Here is a 22,716-nt window from a genome sequence, read left to right on the forward strand (position 1 = left end):
CATTTATGCAATAAACTCTCCTCCCTTGCCACTGATTCCACCCCTCTCCATAGTCATTTGCTTAGACTGAACCAAACCGTCTGAAACCCAGAGTTGAGCTTTAAACCCCACATCCTATTAATCACTGAGACCACCTGTTTCCACCTGCACAACATTGCCTACTTGCGCAACATTGACTACCTCAGCCCTTCTGCTACTGACACGCCTACCCATGTTTTTGTTACCTCTGGATTTAATGGGGTAGATTTTCAAATTGTATGGGGGTAGTATCTCAATTCAAAACACTAACAGAAATTCAGGCAAAAGCAGATTTCCACACAAAGTATATTTTTCAGCAGGTAGAAATTTTACTGACACCTCACAATTCCCTCCCCATCTTTTCCAAATCATGCAATAAACTCCTGTTTTTTTATTTAAAAAAAAATAAGTCTCTTTGGAAATATAGAAGTTTTTTTTCCAAGAGTACAGTTCTATTGTTGTTGACATTTTCTCCTCTAGTTATCCACAGCCATTTGCTGATTGTAGCGGAGAGGTTGGGCAAGTTTTATCAGTGGATGCACAAGAACAGCCTAGTAATGAACTGCTTTCTGATTTTTGCCTGCCTTTTTATGGAGGGGGGAGAGATCAGTGCCATGCATTAGTACTTCAGTGGGTAATGCTACTATGCCACTTTTTATTAATCTAACCCTATCACCCCACCATTGATGAAGTAACGGAAAAGGTTGATGAAGTGTATATGGACTTTCAAAAGGCATTTGATAAAGTACCACATAATAGACTTGTAAGCAAAATTAAAGCCCATGGGATTAAAGGGACGGGTGGCAGCATGGATACTAAATTGGCTAAGGGACAGAAAGCAGAAAGCAGTGGTGAACAATTGTTTTTCAGACTGGAGGGAAATATACAGTGGTGTTCCCCAGGGGTCGGTATTAGGACCACTGCTGTTTTTGATATATATTAATGACATGGACTTTTGTAACCCTAACCCTAACCCTAATGCAGATGACACGAAACTCGGAAATGTAGTAAACAATGTGGAGGATAATAACAGACTTCAGAAGAACATGGGCAGACTGGTGAAACGGCTAGACACATGGCAGATAAAATTTATGCAAAGAAGTGTGAAGTATTACATTTTGGAAGGAAGAATGAGGAGAGGCAATATAAACTAAATGGCACAATTTTAAAGGGGGTGCAGGAACAGAGAGACCTGGAAGTATATGTACACAAATCTTTGAAGGTGGCAGGACAAGATGAGAAGGCTGTTAAAAAAGTATATGGGATCCTGGGCATTATTAATAGAGGCATAGAGTACAAAAGCAAGGAAGTTATGCTCAACCTTTTAAAGAACATTGGTTAGGCCTCAGCTGGAGTGTTGTGTTCAATTCTGGGCATCACACTTTAGGAAGGATATCAAGACCTTAGAGAGGGTGAAGAAGAGATTTACTAGAATGATACCAGGGATGAGGGACTTCAGTTATGTGGTTAGACTGGAGAAGCTGGGGTTGTTCTCCTTAGAGCAGAGAAGGTTAAGAGGACATTTGATAGAGGTGTTCAAAATCATGAACGGTTTTGACAGTGTAAATAAGGAGAAACTGTTTCCAGTGGTAGAAGGGTCGGTAACCAGAGGACACAGAATTATAGTGATTGGTAAAAGAACCAGAGGCGACATTTTTACACAGCGAGTTGTTATGATCTGGAATGCACTGCCTGAAAGGGTGGTGGAAGCAGATTCAATAGTAACTTTCAAAAGAGAATTCGATAAATACTTGAAGGGAAAAATTTACAGGGCTATGAGGAAAGAGCAGGAGAGTGGGACTATTTTGATAGCTCTTTCAAAGAGCTGGCACAGATATGATGGGCTCCTCCTGTGCTGTACCATACTGTGATACTATTGGGTTAGAAAGAGTGTCTCCCATTCCTTCTCCAGCAAAATTAATTTTAATTTAAAAACAGGTCTCATTTTTATATTTAAAGGCATTTCATTAATTTCAATGGCATATCTAATTATTTGTATTTAATAGTATATCCCATTAATTTTATTTAAGATAGGACCTTATTTCTCTTTACAGCCGTGACTCATTAATTTTATTTCACTCCTTTCCTCATTAAATGCACTTATTGATATAAGTATAAATATGATTCTCACATCTCATTTGTTAAATCTTTGCTCATTTGCGCTCATTCATTGTCACACTCTTACTCCTCCATGATAATAATATATATGGATATGGAGAGATCAGAGTGTGGTAGATATCCATGTCCCAGGGCCTGGACTCAGCAAGTGTAGGAAAATTGGGCATGGAGGAGCCTAATCCCCCAATGGGGTGAGCTGGATTTTTTCAGGCAGGCTCCCTTAAAGGCATGTGCATTCCTCCCATCCCAAATCCTCCTGTATCCGCTCTGCTCAGGTGATCAGATAGCCTTAGGTGCAGAAACGGAAATGTGCCCCTGTGTCTCCACACATACCATACCACTTTAGGATAACTGGAAGAGAAAGAAAATTAGAAAAATGTGGAAAATAGGGTCAATTTTTCCTTTAAAATCTTAGTTTCCTTATGAATTACATTAGAATTATAATTTTGGGCAGGGGCTATTTTAAGTCTAAAAACCAGTTTGGTTTCACAGTATAAAGTCAGATGGCTTCCAAGGTCCCGGTTCTATATTAAAACCTGATGACGCTAGGCTGTGAAACAAAACCATCTGCAATGGGCTCCATTCCATTCAAGCAGTAAAGCCTAGTGAGCTCAGGAATCAATGGGGGTGATTTTAAACCCCAAGAACAGGTGGGTTGGGGGCGGGTGGGAGTTGAAAACAGTTGTATTTTTGGGTCGCAACCCCAAAATTTTCGGACTTTGCATTCCCAGTGGGAAGCCTGTACTTTTACGCACCGACATTTCACCCAGAAATAAATCCGGGTTGCGGTTGCGACCCAAAAAAAACTATTTTCAACTCCCCCCACCTCCCCCCCCGCCCCCAACCCCCGCCCCCAACCCACCCATTCTTGGAGTTTAAAATCACTCCCAATGTGTCAAGAGTGGTAAAACACAGATTTGCTATGAGATTCCCCACAGGACAAGTTGTTAATCTGAGGTGTGCTGCCTTAGCAATCCTGAGCATTTTTTTGCGAGGAAGAAGGCAAAATCAACGGGTGGGTCACCTTGGGATTCTCTCTTACACCTCCTGGGGCTGGCTATACAGCCACGTTATCAGTGGTTTATGTAGCCTTCTACCTCCCTCAGCCTTGCAAATGGGGAGGCCAACCATTAGTCAGTAAATTTTAATGGTTAAATAATTATAGAATATAGCGATGTATTTTTATGTATTACTCAATAAACCATTAAATGGCCTTATTGTGGAGAATTCCCTTTAATTTTGAAAATTTCATGGCCTTTATGGAAAGGAACCAGGACTGAATGCTATGATGGGTTCAGGCACTACTATCCTTTCAGCTCTAAAACCAGCTAGGCTGATGGATGAAACACTCCTTCTGCAGGCTATAATGAGTTTGACAAGTCTTAACCCAGCTTCTGACATTTCCAAACAGAAGAGTCCATTTAGACTCCTCTGTATACATCGTAGCAGCTGTTTACAAAGTGGCATTGCCAGAGGCTTGGGAACAGTTTGCTGTTCTCCTCTCTGTCTGAGTATAGTGTCTGTCATCTAGAGAGGGGAAGCAGGGAGGAAAAGAGAATATGCTTCAAAAATAAATTGTAGGTATTTAATAATTTATCTGTGCATTTATATTTATCTCTTACTACGGAAGCCAAATAGTATGGTCACCCTTGGAAACTTTCCTTTTGATCAGAGTAACAAGTGATTACAAAACTTGGTAAATCACTGACTGACAGATCACCCAGGGATCGCAGTGACTAAATGATCTGCTTACCAGGAGCTCGTGCTGACTAATTGATCAGACTGTGCAGTTTACACTGTCTTTTGTACCCTTTTGTGATACTGTAAAAATAAGGCAATTCCTACTTACTGTATATATATTTTACAATGTCATGTTGCTATGATTTTTGAAAATAAGCTGCAATGACATTGCTTGTTTGGGCTTTAAAAATAAATAATCGAGAGTGGTTACAGCTCTGAGAGTTGCAATGCGATCCCACATAGACTTTCTCACTTCCTCTCTCCAAACTGATCAGCCTTGTGTTTCATCTGTCGTCTGCACCCTGCGGTATCGTAACACCTCCTTTCTTCTGTTTGTGAAAAAATTCCATTTATTAAATAAATGAAAAAAGATTAAGGGTGTGATGAAATAGAAAAATGACATTAGATGAAAACAAGATTGATTACTGTGCTGAGATCTAATGTTCTGGACAGATGGTGAAAAATGAGCATGTTCATTTCAGCGTGCTCACTACCTCTCCGCACCATCAGACCTCAGCTTTTTCAATATATTTACGGACAAATAATTATTGACAAACATGTCATTTATTGGTTCAGGTTAACATTTAACTTCTGTGAAATTTTTCAAAGATGAATTTCAGTTTTAACTTTCTGATGTTTCCTGCGATTAACTAAAATTGTCTTTATAGTAAACTTTATTTCAGCAATGATGGTGGAGAAGGGATGTGTGTAACATGCCTGAGAATACTGTGGCATGTTCTGTAGAACAGATGCACATCTCAGTTTACATGGTGATGTTTACGCTCCACATGAGCCTCCTCCCACCCCTCTTTATCTAACCCTTACAGCATAACCTTCTATTCCTTTCTCCCTCCTTTATCTAGCTTCCCCTTAAATGCATCTGTGCTATTTGCCTCAACTATTCCTCGTGGTAGATAACTACAAGTATTGCAAAGCAACATTTTGTTAAAGAAAGGTTCCCAGGTGGTCCAGTGGGCTTCTTAAGTTTTGTTTTTGAACCTGTTAAAAAAAAATTTTGTCAATACGTTTTCCTTTCCGCCCCTCACTAACATTACTTTGCTGGCATTTCGACACTTGGGAGGAAACTCTACACGTGTGTGTTTATATGCACAGAACTCCTGACTAGTGAGTGAAGCAAATCTAGAGATTTACTAGAATGGTACCAGAAATGAGGGATTTTAGTTATGTGGGGACACTGGAGAAGTTGGGGTTGTTCTTCTTAGAGCAGAGAAGGTTAAGAGGACATTTAATAGTGGTGTTCAAAATCATTAACGGTTTTGACAGAGTAAATAAGGAAAAACTGTTTCCAGTGACAGAAGGGCCGGTAATGAGAGGACACAGATTTAAAGTGATTTGCAAAAAAATGAGAGGCGACATGAGGAAACACTTCTTTTTATGCTGTGAGTTGTTATGATCCAGGATGCACTGCCTGAAAGGGTGGTAGAAACAGATTCAATAGTAACTTTCAAAAGGGAATTGGATAAATACTTGAAGGGAAAAAAATTTAAAGGGCTATTGGGGAAAGAGCAGGGGAGTGAGACTAACTGGATAGCTTGTTCAAAGAGCCGGTACAGGCATGATGGGCTGAATTATATCTTTCTGTGCTGTATGATTATGTGATTCCATGAGGGGTAAAGCTACTCTGGGCAGGAATGTGGTGGTAGCAGCGCTAAATTCGAAGTGCTCTACTTACTGCCCTGTTCCCGCTCTGATCCCGCCCACTGCCATTTTGCCCAGGACCTTTAAAAGGGTGGCCAAAAGTGCCCGCCTGAATCAGGCAGTAACCTCAGTAAATTGTGCAAATTGGGGTCCTATGACCCACATAGGATTGCAATTTCAAAGTACAAATGGGCAGATCGTGCCTTAAAGGGACTCCTGGTGGCTGCTTACAAAACAGACCAGTGCTCCTCCTGGGCCGACAGAAAAATATCCTAACCATTGTCTGAGGTTCTCCTCCTCTCCCCCCCCCCCCCCCCCCCCACCACAACACTCTCAGTATCTCTTCCCTCACCCCAGGACCCAACAGTTGGCTGGCTCAGCATGGAAGATGGACAACTTTCCGCTGTCCCAGAACTGGCGAGCTGCATCGAGATGCCCATTTGACGCCTGCTGCTCATCGGCAAAATGAAATGAAGCACTGGCCTCTAAGTGGCTTGGATCCCCCACCGGTAAGAACGGGCAGCGAGCAGGCACGCTCCACCCACCCACCGCCCGTTCTCTGCTGCTAGTTAAAATCAGCCCTTACAGCTCAAGAGATGATGATTAATTATTTCACACAGACCACACTGAGTGATAGTTTAACAGTAACGCAATTTCTTTCAGATAAATGATAGTCTGTAAATAGTTTATCCACATTGCTTCCACACCAGTGAGAGAATCATTTCTCTAGGGAATCAAACAAAAGCTGTTAGTCTGACAAGACTGCAAATGAGATTTAACAATCGTTATATATCCGTTACTTCACATTTAACTTGGTTTCTCAGTCTCTTAGAAACAGAGAAAAAAACGCTTGACTCTAATAAGCCCAGAACATGGTGGGAATAGCACTCACTCCACCTATTTGTACCTGGAAATTGCTCACCCATTTACAGGCCTGCTTGAGAATTACACCAGGTGGGCCTTGGGCATCAGTGGGGGAGGCATCCGATTTTCAAATGCCGGCCGACCATTTTTCAGGTAAGAAACGGGCGACTGGCAGTTGAAAATTGCCCCTTCAGTATCTTATGACTGTAACAGTGCAGTGGAAATTTGATCCTTAGAGAGTAAGAACATGCAATTTTTAGAGAGTGAAACAATTCTGAAGAAAAAAAGAGTTGCTGATCTTTGCAGAATGAACCAAATCTGATCTTATAATGTGACATTTTTGTTTGTGTGATGCTCTGTCATTAACTTCTCTAGATTTGAGACTTCTTCACTTGCATTTACAAAGCAATATGGTGTTTAGATTAAACCCCTCCATGCGAATCAAGAAAAGCTTTAATTAGGGACACTGTTGATCCCAATTATATTCTGCTTCCATAAAGCATTTATGTTGCCTATGGGAGGATGAACAGGCCCAATGCCTGAACTGCACTGTCTTTTAATAAGTATAATATGTGGTTCCATTTTCTCTAGGGTAAATCTCATGCTAGGGCCAATTCAGAGTTAACTATGAATTTAATTACGTTGATACGGAAAATAGCAACAGCATTGAGACCCAAGTTAGAGGTAATGTGAGTGAATCATGTGCTATGGATTGACCATTCTATCTGCTACATTAGTGGTTAGAGCCCCTGACTACTGTAGTGTTACTTCCTATATCCTGTTGGCAAAATCCATGGAAATCCCATCTCAGCTCAAAGAAAGAATAAAAGCTTTAAGAATACTTAAGAAAGAACGAACGTGTATTTATATAGTGTCTTTCACGATTTCCAGATATCCCAAAACGCTTTACAGCCAGTGAGATACTTTGAAGTGTAATCACTGTTGTAAAGTAGGGAAATTATGCGCACAGCACAGCCCTTTAAACAGCAATGTGATAATGACCAGTTAATCTGTGTTTTTTATTGGTTGAGGGATAAATATTAGCCTGGACACCAGGGCGAACTCTCCTGCTCCTCTTCAAAATAATGCTGTGGGATCTTTTACATCCACCTGAGAGAGCAGATGGGGTCTCGGTTTAACATCTCATCCGATAGGCGGCACCCAAGACAGTGCAGCACTCTCTCAGTACTGCACTGGAGTGTCAGCCTAGATTATGTGCTCAAGTCTCTGGAGTGGGGCTCGAATCCACAACCTCATGACTCGGAGGCAAGAGTGTTACCTACAGAAGATACATGCCATTGTCAGACTTTCCATCTCATACAGTGTCTTGATAGATGCACCTGCAAATAAAAAAGAACAACAGGAGAAACGGAGCAGCTCTACTCAATCTGACATCTCAGCTTCAGCTACTAATCCTGCATTGAACCCCACAGTTTTACATCAGACCTACTATAATACCCTGTGTGTACTTCCAGATTTGTACAGATTTCACTACAAGAAATATGGTATTTTAATTTCTCTTGGCCCATGCACATGTGACAATATATTAAAATTCATAGATTTTCCCAACTTCACTCAGAGTAGATGTGTGCACGTACAAATCTACAGTAATATGCCTTTTACACTCCCAAATATTTACCAGAGTGCAGGCCTTTGTCTAGTAATGGTGGGGATTATTCCTCCATCCCGCATAGAAAGCACCTATCTGCTGCTCGCCATCATTCCCTAGCACCACAGTGAATTCCAGAAACTTGCCATATGAAAAATTAAATGTTTCATAAACTGCAGTGTGTCTATCCTGTTACATAGGTGATATATACTTGTGAAGTTTATTTGTACATCTGTTTTAATATGCCTGTATTTAGTTTCAAAGCAAAAATGGCATGATGTTTCCTTAACTAAGCCACAAGATACTTAAAGCCAGCTCTGACACATGCTGGTCCACCACTCACATCAACACTGCCAGCTTGGTGTGGTCCTTTTGCTAAGCTACTGACCAGCCCTCAAGCATATCAGGTAAGGATGTTAGTTCCTTGTTCCATATGTAATGGTATAGAGTTATAGAAAGTTTTATTATTGGATTTTAAAATGCGTAATTTTACCTGCTGCTGTTATCATCCTTTCTTGCAGTTGTAGTGAAGATTGCCAAAGCACAAGTCATTTTCTGTCATTTTTGAGCTGTGTAGCTATGATTCCCTCAGGTTTGGCTCTCCTTTGTTTTCATGGTCTGGCTCTATCTGACTCAGCTCTTTCACTTTCAGTCTCTGTCTGGTATCAGCATGTGCAGTTCTAAATGAGTGTAACTAAGCTGGGCCCGAGGCTTCAACCATGGCCTCACAATATGAATCAATACACTGTTAAGCCATGTGTAATACTGTGCAAGAACTAAGTTGCCTGCAGTAGCACATGGTATAATGTGAAGAAAGTGAATTACCAGCTAGATCACATACTTGTGTATTAATAAATTTGGCCCCTAAAACCATGTCCTGTATTCTATTTGAACCTGGAGGAAGTGTTATGTCAAACATAAAAGCTAAGCTGATGTAAGCCCATGGAGTCCCTGTGATATGGACATGTAATGTAACAGTCTGCAGCTCTTCTACTAGAAAGGCTTCCTTTGTAGCTCACAGTAGTACAGTTTCTATCAATTGGCAAAAGGATGGCATTGGATATCAGAATGATTTGAATCTGAAGAACAAAGCAAAGGTCTCCAATAATGCTATGATATCTGAACTATTATGTGCAGTGGAGATTGGGGCAGTGAGGGCTTGGCCCCTGCTATGTTTCTTTGCGCACCCTTCAATGTTTCTTTGCGCATAGTACTGCCTTTCCATCGCGTCTGATCTGTAAATCTACCATTGCGGTGATAAAGAAGGCAAATGTTATGTGGTACGATGAAATGCTATTGAAGAATGACTTTGACCACTTCAAAGTTCAAAGCAGAGAAGATGAGTTGAAAAAGTTGGGAGAAATCTACAGACACAGCAGCAGAAGTTCTCATTGCTCCAGTGGCTGCAAACAACGCAGCAGCAAGAGCAAGTAATGAAGCTACTTGTCAAATCGCACAACAATTCAAACCATTTAGGATTGGGGAGTTAAGAAATGTTTGTTTCATGTGGTCAACAACTTGTGACATGAGGAATGCTCAAAATGTGATTCTGTCAGCCTAAGCTGGAATACTGTTCAAAGACATGGCATCTGATGTCCATGAATAGTTGACATAAAAGGATAGAGAGTTTCCATTGTTTTTAACGACGCTCACTGATGAAAATATGGATGCTGGTGATGTCAGTCACCTGTTACTTTTTGTCTGTTGCACAGATGTGCAGTTGATCATTACTGAAGGAACATGACTTCTCTTCAGTGCAGTAAAAGAGGAACTGATATTGCAGGTAAAATTAAAGGAGCAATAAATAACAGCAGACTAGACTGGAAAAAGTTAGCTTGCAGAATCAGTAATGGAGCCCATCCATGACTAGCACAGTAAGCCTCATAAAGATACATGCTTCTTAAATAGCAGGCAACAGCAGTGTGATTTACTTATCATTGCATCTCACATCAAGAGGTTTTGTGTGCAAAGGTACTGAATAGCAGTCAGCAGTGTCCACTGTTACTTCTGATGTTAATTTCATACTCGCGTGGGCCTTAAGTCGCTAACAATTGTGTTTTGTTTTAAGAAACAGACAACAAGTACTCAGATGTTATGTTCTTCACTTGTTTGCTGGCTTAATTGGAGCAAAATATTGAAGCAAGTCTTTTGACTTGTATGCTGAGATTATTACATTACTGAATGAATATAACAGGGATACAAGATTGACGGATATTACATTTGTTGCAAACTCTGCTATTCTGAAGGATTTGACAATTCACCTCAATGAAATGAATCTCAGGCTTCAGGGAAGAAACAAAAGCTGCAGATCATTTGTGTGACCGTGTGATGGCTTTTGAAGCAAAGCTGAAACTGAGAAGCAACTGCAAGAAAAAAAAAGTGGATTTTCTTGGCTTGAAGAAAGTCACAGAGTGTGTCAAATATAACGAGCAACAAATATGCAAAGTTCACTAATTGACAAGTTTCAATCAAGATTTGCCAAGAGAGCAGTTATCCAAGCTAATTCTGTTTTCTACAGCTTTGACTGTAACTCCTGGCACCATTGATGACTCCTTGTCATTAGAATCGATTGAATTTCAAAATAGATCTATCCTCAAGGATCAGATGCAGCATTACATTTTGCAGGACTTCTGTAGGTCTAGTGTCCTAAAATCTCATGCTTAGTGGATGTTTTCATTACTTCGGAGCACATACGTACGTGTGTGTGTGTGTGTGTGTGCATGTGTGTGTGTGAGAATGGACATTCTTGCCTGAGTTCTGTACATGATAGCTGGGTGAAACATCTCTCTTCTTCCTTAAGAGTTGCTGTTTACAACAGAACTCCCAACATAGACAAGATAGTTTAAGTTAAGAACTAGTTAATGAAAAAAGAACACCTCTGAGCGCTTCAGATACAATGGCCCTGATATTTACGGGGAGGCGGGAAGGGAGCAGGGGCGGCTGTCAGCGGCCGGGAAACCCGGAAATACCAGGAAGGCGGATTCGGCAGGGCCTCATTAGAATTTTTCTACTCCATTTCCCGCCCGGCAGCCGGCCAGATCGAGAGGCTAGTTGCTGCCGGTTGGGAAGGCCTGCTGTAAAAGACAGCAGCCGGAGGAGGGAGGAAGGGAGAGATTGCGGGAGAGGGGGGGCGATCAGATTGTGGGGAGGGGGGGTGGGAGAGATCGGATTATGGTGTGGAGACATTGCTGGGTGGGGGGGGCGGCAGATGGCGGGGGTCTTCGGAAGAGCACTGCAGGTTTGCTTGGCGGGCCGGGGGGAGCACTCCTGCTGCTCCTGGCACACCAAGTGCTGGAAAAGCACTTACCTGCTGGATCCGGCAGTTCTTGCCTCCCTTTAGCTGTCAGGGTTCCCAACCCTCAGGAAGCCCATGCTGGAGGCGTTAAATCTAAATTGCTGACAAAATCTGAGGCACAGGACTTCATTTAAATATCATAATTACCGACCCGTTTCTCGCGAACGGGTTACTTGGCCGGCTCCCAACCCGCCTCAGTTAAATAGGTACGTTCACCTTGGGTTGGGGTCGGGTTTCCCATTTTTAACAATTTAACCTCCCCGCCCCCCCCCCCCCACCCACCCCCCCGCCACTGTCCTGCCCATCGTAGGGGGGGTTGAAATTCCTCCCAATTAATTACTTTGAAATGGAATGATTACTGTTAGGTAGGCAAGAACAGCACACAGCAATATCAACAATATCAGAAACAACAATGTGATGAATGGCCAGTTAATCTCTTTGTTGGTGTACTGGTCGAGGGACCTTAGTTTAATATCTCATCCTATTAAATAATCTAAACACAAAGAGATTAACACTGTGAAACACACAGAAATTGATTAGGCTTCTAAACCAATGGATTTACTGTACTCAAAATGCTCAGAATTTTTGGTACTCAGAGCTTTTAAAAAATGAATAGTTGGATATTGGTAGAATATGCAATGCTTGGATCAAGATTATATATTTTGAGTGTTATCATTTGATCAGCAGTTCTACACAGTTGGAGCGCACAGAAAGTGGTTTGGTTAATTGGAAAATATGCATGAGAGAGTCAAGAATGTGTTTAACTGCTGCCCACATCATAAGGGTTCTTTATTTTCCATCGAACTGCTAGTTTACTATTTCAGATAAAAGGTGCTTGTGATATTTAAATTCTTTCAGCCATATAAATATTTGACATTACTGTACTTCTTTGTTCTGAATACTGAAAACATATGTGGGGTGAGAACTAACTGAGCCCTAACTTTAATAATATCACTGTGTTGCTATGTGAATCATAATGGTAATGTTTTATCAGTACTTATGAAATAAAATAGCTTCTGTTGCTTTTGAAACTCAGGACCAGCAGAAGGAAGATGACACAGATTACATCATCAGCAATGATGAGCTGTCAGCGTACTACGAAGACACGTCTGCCTCGTGCTCTGGTGATGTACCAGGAAAGGACATTCCTGAACAAAGGCAACCAGTGAGCAAGGAAAACTTCAGTGAAGGAGAAATTCAGCAAACAGTGGGTCCCGTCTCAAGTCCGACTCCGAGTGGCCCCACATTCTAAATTGAACAAAGCTTTATTGGCACATTTCTGGTGGGGGAATAAAATGGAAGGGAATGTGAAATAGCTCCCATATGCTTATAACAATTGAACTATCCCCAGTTCTCAAACTCCTGTTTGTACATTTTCCTACTTAGCAGGCACCAGACTCTGCATATTAAAATCAAAACAAGTAACCACAGTAACTTGACCAATACTTATGTGGTGAGTTCATGAATTCTTAATGGTATGACACATGAGAGTGAAAGGCTATCTGATGGCATTATTGGAAAAAGTGATTTTAATTCTGTTAAGAGCCTCAAGAATCCTACATTTGCAGGCTAAAATAACTGCACTGACTTATGAGCCACTTCCTATGAAAAGCTCTTGGAAGTCATTCTAAGCTTTGCTCTATTCTGTCTATGATTTAAAACAACCCCTGCTTGGGCCCCAGTATACTTATGCAGAACTGATTCTGTTGCGTACTTTGTAATACTGCACCGTTACTGCCAAGGAAGTATCATTGCACACTTGTGGAAACTTTTGAAAGTTAATCAATATAAATGTAATAGTACCTTTCTGTATTTTTTTTATACCCCTGACTAATATTAGAATCCTAAAGGTCAACAGTTTCAAATTCTACCCAATACGTCTTTTGCCAATGTTATGTTCCATTCCTCTGTTCTGATGGTGTCATGGATTGAACCTCAGTCATGTTCTTCATATTCTCCGTTCAGCCACCTGGCCAAGTTGACTGTAACAGACCATCCACAAACAAAAAAAATATGAAACTCAGCTACCCCGATGGCTCAGTGAATAAATACACAGCATGCTGTGGTGTTAAACCATAGAGAGCAGAAGATCCCAAGAATGACCCAGGGCAGGAATCAAGGGGCAACAATTAGCCTCAGTGCTCCTGGGTTAGGAAAGGGAATAAAGTCATCTAGGGTTCACGCTTCTAATTGCTATCCAGTGGCCTCTGCTGGAAAGTGTGCACGTGTGGGTGTTAGGCAAGGAGAGGATTGGGGTTCTGCTGTGATGCTTCTAGTGCTGAATAGCCTGTCAACACTCACTGTCACAGCTCACACATGAAGACGAGATGCAGGAATACTGTTGATGCTTGTGGAACTGTACCCCAGCAGAGTCGATGCCTGGAGGAGAAGAGGGAAGTAAATTTGGGAGGAGGAGGAGGGATAAGTAAAGGCCAGTTTGGCTATAAAACCCATTGCTTCCAATGCACCAGATAGAGAGAGAGAACATTTTAGCAGTAACGTTTAAGATTGGAGATAGGAGTTTGACCTTTTGATCACTGGATTTTAATAAAGGGCCCTCAAAAAGCTGTTGAGGATGACGGTCAAGTAAAAATTTCAAAACTGAGATTGATAGAAGGGTATTAAAAGTTATGGTACCAAGGCAGTAGATGGAGTTAAGATACAAGTCAGCCATGATCTAATTGAATGCCGGAACTTGTTCGAGGGGCTGAATGGCCTACTCCTGTTCAGTCAGAATGTAAACAGTATGTTACATTAGGATTTACTTGAAAGATGTTGCTTCACCACATTTCAGATATACCTCAGGGAAAAAAATGGGAAAAACATGTTTCTACATCTGAGTGGTTAAATTGTATAAAAAGCAAATTTACTGTCAATGTCTAGTTGAATTATTGATGTGAAATAGCTAATTAGATTCACGTATTCTTTTTAGTGTACATTAGATTTGAGGCAACCTAATGCTGTACATATTTTAATCAGCAGGCTATGCTTAGCCCTTATAATCATCTTGGCTTCTCAAACTGTTGATCTGTTTTATATTATAAACCTATATCTGTGAAGAACCTGTTTTCTTTTGGTATGTAATGGATCATTTTTATTTGCAATTGTAAAGCTGTTTTTCCAGAGTTTGAAGTTTTCTGGAACTTTGTGCCTTACATTATCAGATTCACCCATATATTATAGAAATGGAGCTTTTGGTGTGGCCTAGTTCTTGGCAGATACAAACGTTACCAGGCCAAGCATATGTTCATTGATTCAAGCCTTTCTGCTTAGTTCATGATGGGTACAAGTGGGTAACTTTGCAGCTCATGTACATCAGTGTCATCTCTTTTACGTATATGCTGATGTCCACGTAGCCAATATTCAAGAGCAGAGTGAGGCAAGCAGCTGAGTATTCATTTGTCTCAGATCTGTGGAGAAGGCATGTAAAATGGTATCTAATTTTGTACAATATGTGTGATACACAAATATAAAGTATACTATTGTCAACTTTGCTTTGTCATTTACAATGGAAACACAAGGCACTCAAATCCTCCAACTATCAGGCAAGATGATTTTAGTCAATTCTGAGCTGACTTACATTGTGGAGTGTCTCGCAGTAGTATAATAATGGGAGATTTCACAAGGCAGAAATAAGAATGGTGGAAAAGAACTGGAATAAACAATCAATTATTTTCATGAACAGGATGGTCACAAATAGGAAGTGTGAACTACAAATCATAAATAACAAGTCATGAAAATATCAAGTGAGAAGCAGTGGCTACATTGTTTAGGGAGCTATGTGAGAGTTGTTCCATGTTTCGAAGGTTTGGCTTAGCTGTGTCTCTAAGGAACAATCATGTTTCTTGGGAATTTCGCAATCCTTATGACAGTGTGTCCAGAACAAAATCAAATAGAGCATTAAAACTTCCAAAAAGTGTTTTAGAGGCTATGGCAACAAAGGTGCAATTCAACTAATTAATTCTGACTTAACACACCAGCTCCTGCACCCACCATAGATCTAAGTATTCTTGAGTACATCAAACAAGAGATGGTGGCAGATGGACGACCCTCCATCATATCCCCATCCAGTTGCTTTGAGCCAAATCGCTATGGCAAAAGGCCCACACACTGCTGCTCACTTGATATTTTCATGACTCTCTTGGATTATGTACTGTCTAGTATCAAACTAAATGTGGTCCCTGTTCCTGGCTTGCTGCCAAAAATAGACACTCACATAAACAAAACATCATTTATATAACACAAACATTGCACACCCACCAAAGAAAATCATTGAGATTAAACAAAAGAGCAAGGATTAAAAGTAGCAAACTACCCACCTAGAATCTTTTCTTACTGGAACATATTGCCAAGGTTGTCCACAACCTGACTTTAAATGAACTTGTCTATCATGTATTTTGTATACCAACAGTGTAATGTGTCTACATCGTGCAACATATTATAATACAGTGCATCCATAGACCAATTGAAATAAAATTAAAACAATTTCATCTGTATGGATGTGACTTTTATTTCTAGCACCAGATATATTGCTTATTATTAGGTGCTGAAATATTGGTAAAACCTATCCTACCACTGACAACACTGGGGGTGGAGGGGGGGTTGTCTCTTCAAGTTAACATCTCTTTTTCAAACCACTCTTGTTACTATAAGCTCAGTGAGGTCTACCCACATTAAAGAGACCTCTAAGATAAGCTCTATCTGCAGAGATACTGGAAGAGCAATGGGAGATCAATTATGCCAGTAGGCTGCAGTAGAGACAGATGAAAGTTCTGCATTGCATATTGATATACATCTCTACCCATTAAAATCCCACTATTAACTGATGTGGATCTTTTCCGTATTCTCTGAATGTGTCCTAATGTCCAGTCTCAAGACTATTGCACAGATCTCCAATAATCCAATCCCCCTCAGTACTCTTCTAGAATTCCCAGTGAAGACCCATCCTCATCCTGGGTTAAGTTCAGTCATTGAACTTTTATATGCCCCTTATCACTTATGATGCCAGTTAGGGCTGATATTGCAACTGCTTAGGTGACCTGGAAAAAAGTCCAGTCTAAAAAAATCATGTACTGTCCATGTCTGAACCAGGAGAAAGTTATACACGCCTCCAACAGTCGTATGTGATCAAAGCTCACTTCCAAGATGAAGTAGCCAGTTTCTATTCTTTATATATAAAAATTTTTCCCCAGACATGTAGCAAACTGGACTCTTAAGCCTACCTGTATGGAGAAAAATGATTTGTGCAAGTGACCCATAGAAAGTAGAACATGCAGAAGAATAGAAACTCACTACCACATGTTGGATGTGAACTTTGATCACATACAACAACCTATAGATAGCCATAAGAATCTCCTTTCTCAATTTGTTTTGCATATATTACAGTTTCTTTCACTGCATTTAGTATGCACAGCTGTGTAATATATTACCAATCTGATCTCTACTTCAACACAATGTTACAGTTGATGGCTCACTTACTTTTTAACGTTCATCTAAAATATAACAGCAGCAGTACTTTTTTAGCATTTTGATCTCACCAGTGTCTGATCTGGAAATAATTTTATATACAGTATATAATAATGATTCTTACAATTATATAACACCTTATATCACACTGAAAGGTCTCAAACCACTTCACACAATGAAAACACAATGGCCGCAATTTTAACTCTGGGTGAGGGGGAGGTGGAGAGATGAGTTAGAAACTCATCTGCTGTTATGAGGCCCGGACTATTTTAACCCCCAGACCTCATTTGAATCCTACCGGATGACTTCCTGCCCGGAACAGGCAGGAAGTGGTGGAAAATCTCACCGCCTGAAAGGCCACCGACCTACATAACGTAGGGGGCATCTCGTATTCAAGAAGGGTAGGTGGAGTCTTGGGCAAGGGAGACCTAAGCTTTCTTGTGGGACCCGGAGGAGCACTCCTGTTCCTCATGGCCCCACAAAGTAAAGAAAAAAGACTATTCCGGGTCGGATCCTCTTCCTACCTGGTTCAGCCTGGCAGGAAAGTTGCAGCATCTTTCCTACTTAGGCCTGAGTTAAAATTGCAGTGTGGTCCCAATGACATAATTAGAATCGCACGTGCATGTGTAAAGAAAAACCCCACCAGCTTTGGGTGGGTGTCCACGCCACCTGCTTAGGGGAGCAGATTAAAATCCGAGACTGCAAGATTCTGACAGGTAAGTAACGTGGGTGATATTAACTTCCCACCCACCCGGTTTCCGCCAGGGTTAAAATTGCCCCCAATTGCAATGTCTCAAAGCGCTCCACACAATGAAATACATTTTGGAGTGCAGTAGTTGTCATGCAGGATAGTAAATGGCTGTCAGGGAGCTCCAAATTCTGATATTCTATTGAATGGTTAGTTTGATGTTATAAAGTGTGAGACTTTAAGATTGTAAGCAGACTAACGTTCACATATAGCATTGTAGCTATTGTTTATTACACATGATATATATTGATTGCTTCTCACTTGCTTTAACTTCTGATATGGTGAAGGGTAATCAAGCTAATATTAACATAGGGCCTGAAGGTACATGACATTTTGTGATAGGTATTATGATATTACTTTTTTTTGGCAGAAGTTTTCCAGTGATTAAACTATTATGTGTCTATTATAGTGATTTACTGTTTGTGTATTACAATTGAATCCTTAAAAATAAACTAGTTTGCCAAGAAATATTGAGTTTGGATCAGGATAATGATAGCCTAGTAAAGGTTGCCAATTTTCAAACCTTTGTTCCGTAGCCCATTTAGTGTTTCTAGAAATTCAATCTAAACACAAGGAACAGGAAACACTGAAGAGAAACAATGTCCACACCAAAAACTTTGCAAATGGGCTGCAGTCCCTCGATGAGTTTTGCTAGTAGATTGTTTCCAGCATTAAATTTGAATAATTGGGAAACATTTCAGGCTTGCAACAGGATTTTGTTTGGTGTTAACATGATTCAGGAATTCCACACAGTGGAAATGAATGGAAAGTGCTTTGGTTCATTAAAATCCTATGCCTGGATCTGAATGGTACTTGGCTCAGCTATGTTTTAAGCTGTAGCCAACAGCACACCAAATAAACTAAAGCTTTGATCAATAGTGGGAACACATAAAACAAAAAAGATATAAGATATTCTCATTCAAATAGCACTAGACAGCAATGATATAGAATATAGATATAGTCATCTATATCCAATGGCCTTATGTGATTAGTACTGTACAAATTGTAAGATAATAGTACTGGTTCCAAGTAGGACCAGCTTTTCTAGTTTGTCTAGCAGGATACATATGTAGGGCAGCACATTGACTCAGCATGTTATAGAATGTGGATTTAGACTTGCAGCTCTTTTTATGGTACGTGCCTCCTCTTGACTGTGTTAAAGGAGTGGGGCTTCAAATATTCATGTTCATTCTTCCATCATTTCTGTAGGGAAAGTTACCTCAAGCAAGTCTCATGCAGATTTTTTCCTAGGAGACTCAATAGAAATAATGGCCAGGGCCTTAGAAGTATGCCTGCCCTCTCATCTGGGGACTGGTGTTTAGCATGGAGGAGAGTTGAAGAAAAGAGAGAAAATATAAGTTAAAAGGGTTAAGGTATTTAAAAGAATAAAAATTTAGAAATGGTGTAAAACATGTCCAACACGAGATGGAGATTTTCTCTTGCCTTCTTGGTATATAGTCAAACATACCGAGATTTTCCAAAATTCAATCTTTGGCATATAAGGCTGCACTCATTTGATCTTCTTTGCACTCTTCTGTTTGTGTTTCCTCATGTTAAGTTTCTACATTCCCTCTAGTCCAGTTTATATAAAAAAACGGGCATGATTTTAGCATGGAGACGGGAAGTCAGTGGGTGGGTAAATAATCACATAGGAAACGCGTCGGATTGTGCGATCGCAACTCAATTGAAGGCAAGAGAAACTTAATTTTACTTCCGGGTTTCGAGTCTCCAAGCTGCGCTGTGGGCTTACTGCACACCCGCGTGAAGCAATTTAAAGCCCACTATTTAAAGGGTCAATACAAAAATGAATTTTGAAGGAGAAAGGAGGAAAAATCGAAATGGAAGGACAGAGTGGAAAGTCAGCACCGAGGTTCTCAGATGCCTCCCTTGAGATACTACTGGCTGCTGCGAGAAGCAGGAGAGAGGTGTTATACCCAGGTAATAGGAGGAAGAAACCTGCTTCTGCCACCAAGAAGGCATGGCTGGAGGTGGCAGAAGAGGTTAGAAGCACAGTGCCCAGGTCTTGGCTGCAGTGCAGGCAGCGTTTTAAGATCTAACCAGGTCAGGAAAAGTGAGTACATTTGCTGATTAACCCACATCCTGTGTTGTGCAACACCCCCCCTCGTACTCTGTGTTGGCACGCCTACTCCATCAGATCACTCCTCACACCCAGTTAAGTTTCAGCATCAACCACCCTACACTTTCTATGCACTTCCTCAACTCCCCATTTATGCACCCACCACTGCCACTCACCCCAATCCTGATGCAATGTGATGTATCTGTCTGATTGCCATCCTCTGTTGAATCCCTATCCATCAGAGATCGAGAGACTGAGAACCCACAGAAGGCTGGTGACAGAATTTTAACGTCTTTCACACACATGATGAATTGATTTCATCAATGAGTGAACTGTGCCACTCTTCAGTATGGTTATTGGAAAGATTGTCACTTTTCCAATTAATAATTCATATTGCTTTCTGTTGTCTTCCAGGTCCTTCACGACTTCAAGAGCAACCAGGGGAAATGGAAGACATCGATTCCTCAGAGGAGCACATTCCTTCTGAGGGTGCACCGTCACAGGACATAGAGCAATGCACCAGCGCAGCTTCGCTGGGTCCTGTTTGACAGGTTGTCACCTGGTGATTTACCACTCACAAGAGTGCACGAGCAGACACTGGTGGAAGGGGCAGCTGTGGAGAGTCCGCATTAGGGAGGGCACTCCTCTTCAAGCTTTGCTCAAATGGACACAGATGCTGAACCCCAAGGGCCATCATTGAAAAGGAGAAAGATTGAGGTACAGCTGCACCTTTGTGAGGTACTGGAAAATGTGCCATATACACTCTCCACAATAGCAGAGAGGATGGAGGAGTCCAACTCCATCGCTAGTGATTGTTGTCGCAATGGAGCGAGTCGCAGCCTCCAATGAGCTTCAAGCATGGCTCGCAAATGAGTCTTTGCAGGCCATGACAACGGCCATGCAGACTCTGGATGCCAATATGTCTGCTGCCTTAAACAGGATGACAGATACCTTATCCGTGGCCTTACAAGGCAGCACATCTGCTCACTAACTTGCTGTCCAGCAGAGTGGTGGGAGTGATGTGATGCTGGACCAGGAGAAGGATGATGGAAAAAGGGGACATGGAAGTGGGGACTTGACTCAAAGCACTCCCACGTGTCACCCGTTAACCCCCCTCCCAACCAGTACCCGCAATGCTGCCTCCTCTCCCGATGGCCGAGTCTGCCCCTGAACAGGTGCAGGTGAAGCAGTCTTTGGCAGGACCCTCAAGGGCTCCAAAACCAAGAGGGTGTAGGCCGAGAGCATCTCAGCAGACAGGCAGGGATCTGAGCGACTTACCAATACCTCTGCTGAAGCCACAGGGTAATTCACCACGGTAGTGGTAGAAAGAGAAAGTTTAAGCAATTGTAGTTAACCACGGGTATGCACAAGGATGTTTGAAGAAATGTCATGTTGATCATTTATATATATTTTTTTGTTATGCCACATTAAATTTAACCATTATCACCACTGCCACGTCTTGGCCATTATTGCCTCCCATCTGTGAAGTCGCCCTTTCATTTGCTTCATCATGAATGCCATGACATGACGATACCCATTGGGCGGGTGTGCAATGAGTGTATGCGTAGTTGAAGGACTGTTTTGTGCAAAGGGATGGGGTGTGGGGTGGTGGTGGCAGTGGTGGTCCTGGCAGTGGTTATTCCAGGCGGCCTGAGTATGTCAAATCCTTCACATTGCACATCTCATTATGAGAACCTGTTAGATATGAGGGCATCACAGGCAGCAATGTGCGCGACTGCTCTGGTGATCGGTTCCCCATCCTCATTTTCCTCCTTCTCGTAATCCTCATCCTCATCCTCCTCATCTTCTTCAATGTTGCTGCCAGATGAGGATGCTTGATGAGCACATTCGACCTCCTTCATCTGTAACCCTCTCTGCTGCGCTATGAGGAGAGATTGAGTAGAACGGGACTATACTCTCTGGAGTTTAGGAGAATGAGAGGTGATCTCATTGAAACATTTAAATTATATGGGAGCTTGACAGGGTAGATTCTGAGAGATTGTTTCCCATGGCTGGAGAGTCTAGAACTAGAGGGCATAGTCGCAGGATAAGGGGTCGGACATTTAAGACTGATATGAGGAGGAATTTCTTCACTCAGAGGGTTGTGAATCTTTAGAATTCTCTACCCCAGAGGGCTGTGGATGCTGAGTCATTGAATATATTCAAGGCTCAGATAGACAGATTTCTGGACTCTAGGGGAATCAAGGAATATGGGGATCGGGTAGGAAAGTGGAGTTGAGGTCGAAGATCAGCCGTGGTCTGATTGAATGACGGAGCAGGTTCGATGAGCCATGTGGCCTACTCCTGCTCCTATTTCTTATGTTCTTATAGGACGCAGCACACCACAATTATTCTGGACCACCTCGCTGGCGAGTACTGAAGGGCTCCCCCAACCACCAGATCTATCCAGCCACCTGGAATGCATCTTCAACATTCCTGTGGCTTGCTCAATGACACACCTGGTGGTCATGTGGCTCTGGTTGTACTGTTGCTGTGCCCCGTTGATGGGGTTTCTCACAGGTGTCATGATCCACGTCTGCAGGGGGTATCCCTTGTCTCCAAGGAGCCAGCCCTTAAGTCTGTCTCCTGTCTGGAAAAAGGTCGGGATGTTGGACTCACATAAAATGAATGTATCATGACAGCTACCAGGGAATCTGGCGCACACCTGCAGAAATCTCTTCCCATGGCCGCACACCAGCTGTACATTGATGGAGTGAATGAGCACTCCTGACTCGTGTGGAGGTCCTCAGACTGCAACATGTGTGCAATCGATTGCGCCCAGAACCCGTGGGAAGCCATCCAGAGAGCTGAAACCCACTGCCCGCCATGATGTCGTCATGGGGGAAGTTCACGTAATCGGATGCCCTGGAAAACAAGCTATCCATCACCTGTCTTATACATGTATGTGCAGACGACTGAGACACCTTGGAAATGTCACCGGTGACGTCCTGGAAGGATCCGGGGTGAATAAATTGAGGACAGGTATGATTTTAACTGCGACAGGCAATGCGTGGCCACCAGGCCCAGCCGGGAGCAGCTCTTCCTGAAGGAGGCCACAGATGTCTGCAAAGACCTGTCGACTCATTCTCAGCCTGCATAGGCACTGCCCCTCAGAGAGGTCC

At 41.9% G+C, this 22,716-nt stretch overlaps 1 protein-coding gene across 1 annotated transcript in view; it reads left to right on the forward strand.

Annotated features, from left to right (window-relative positions):
- Positions 1 to 15,799, forward strand: part of LOC137331314 (sodium/hydrogen exchanger 9-like) — a 313,260-nt gene extending 297,461 nt beyond the window's left edge. The window contains exons 15-16 of the mRNA XM_067995036.1: positions 8,310 to 8,415; positions 12,340 to 15,799. Of these exons, the coding sequence (XP_067851137.1) occupies positions 8,310 to 8,415; positions 12,340 to 12,555 (322 nt within the window). The 3' untranslated portion in view covers positions 12,556 to 15,799. The remainder of the gene's footprint in view (positions 1 to 8,309; positions 8,416 to 12,339) is intronic.
- Positions 15,800 to 22,716: the final 6,917 nt, after the last annotated feature.

This window comes from Heptranchias perlo, chromosome 13, assembly GCF_035084215.1.
Source record: "Heptranchias perlo isolate sHepPer1 chromosome 13, sHepPer1.hap1, whole genome shotgun sequence".
Lineage (NCBI taxonomy): Eukaryota > Metazoa > Chordata > Chondrichthyes > Hexanchiformes > Hexanchidae > Heptranchias > Heptranchias perlo.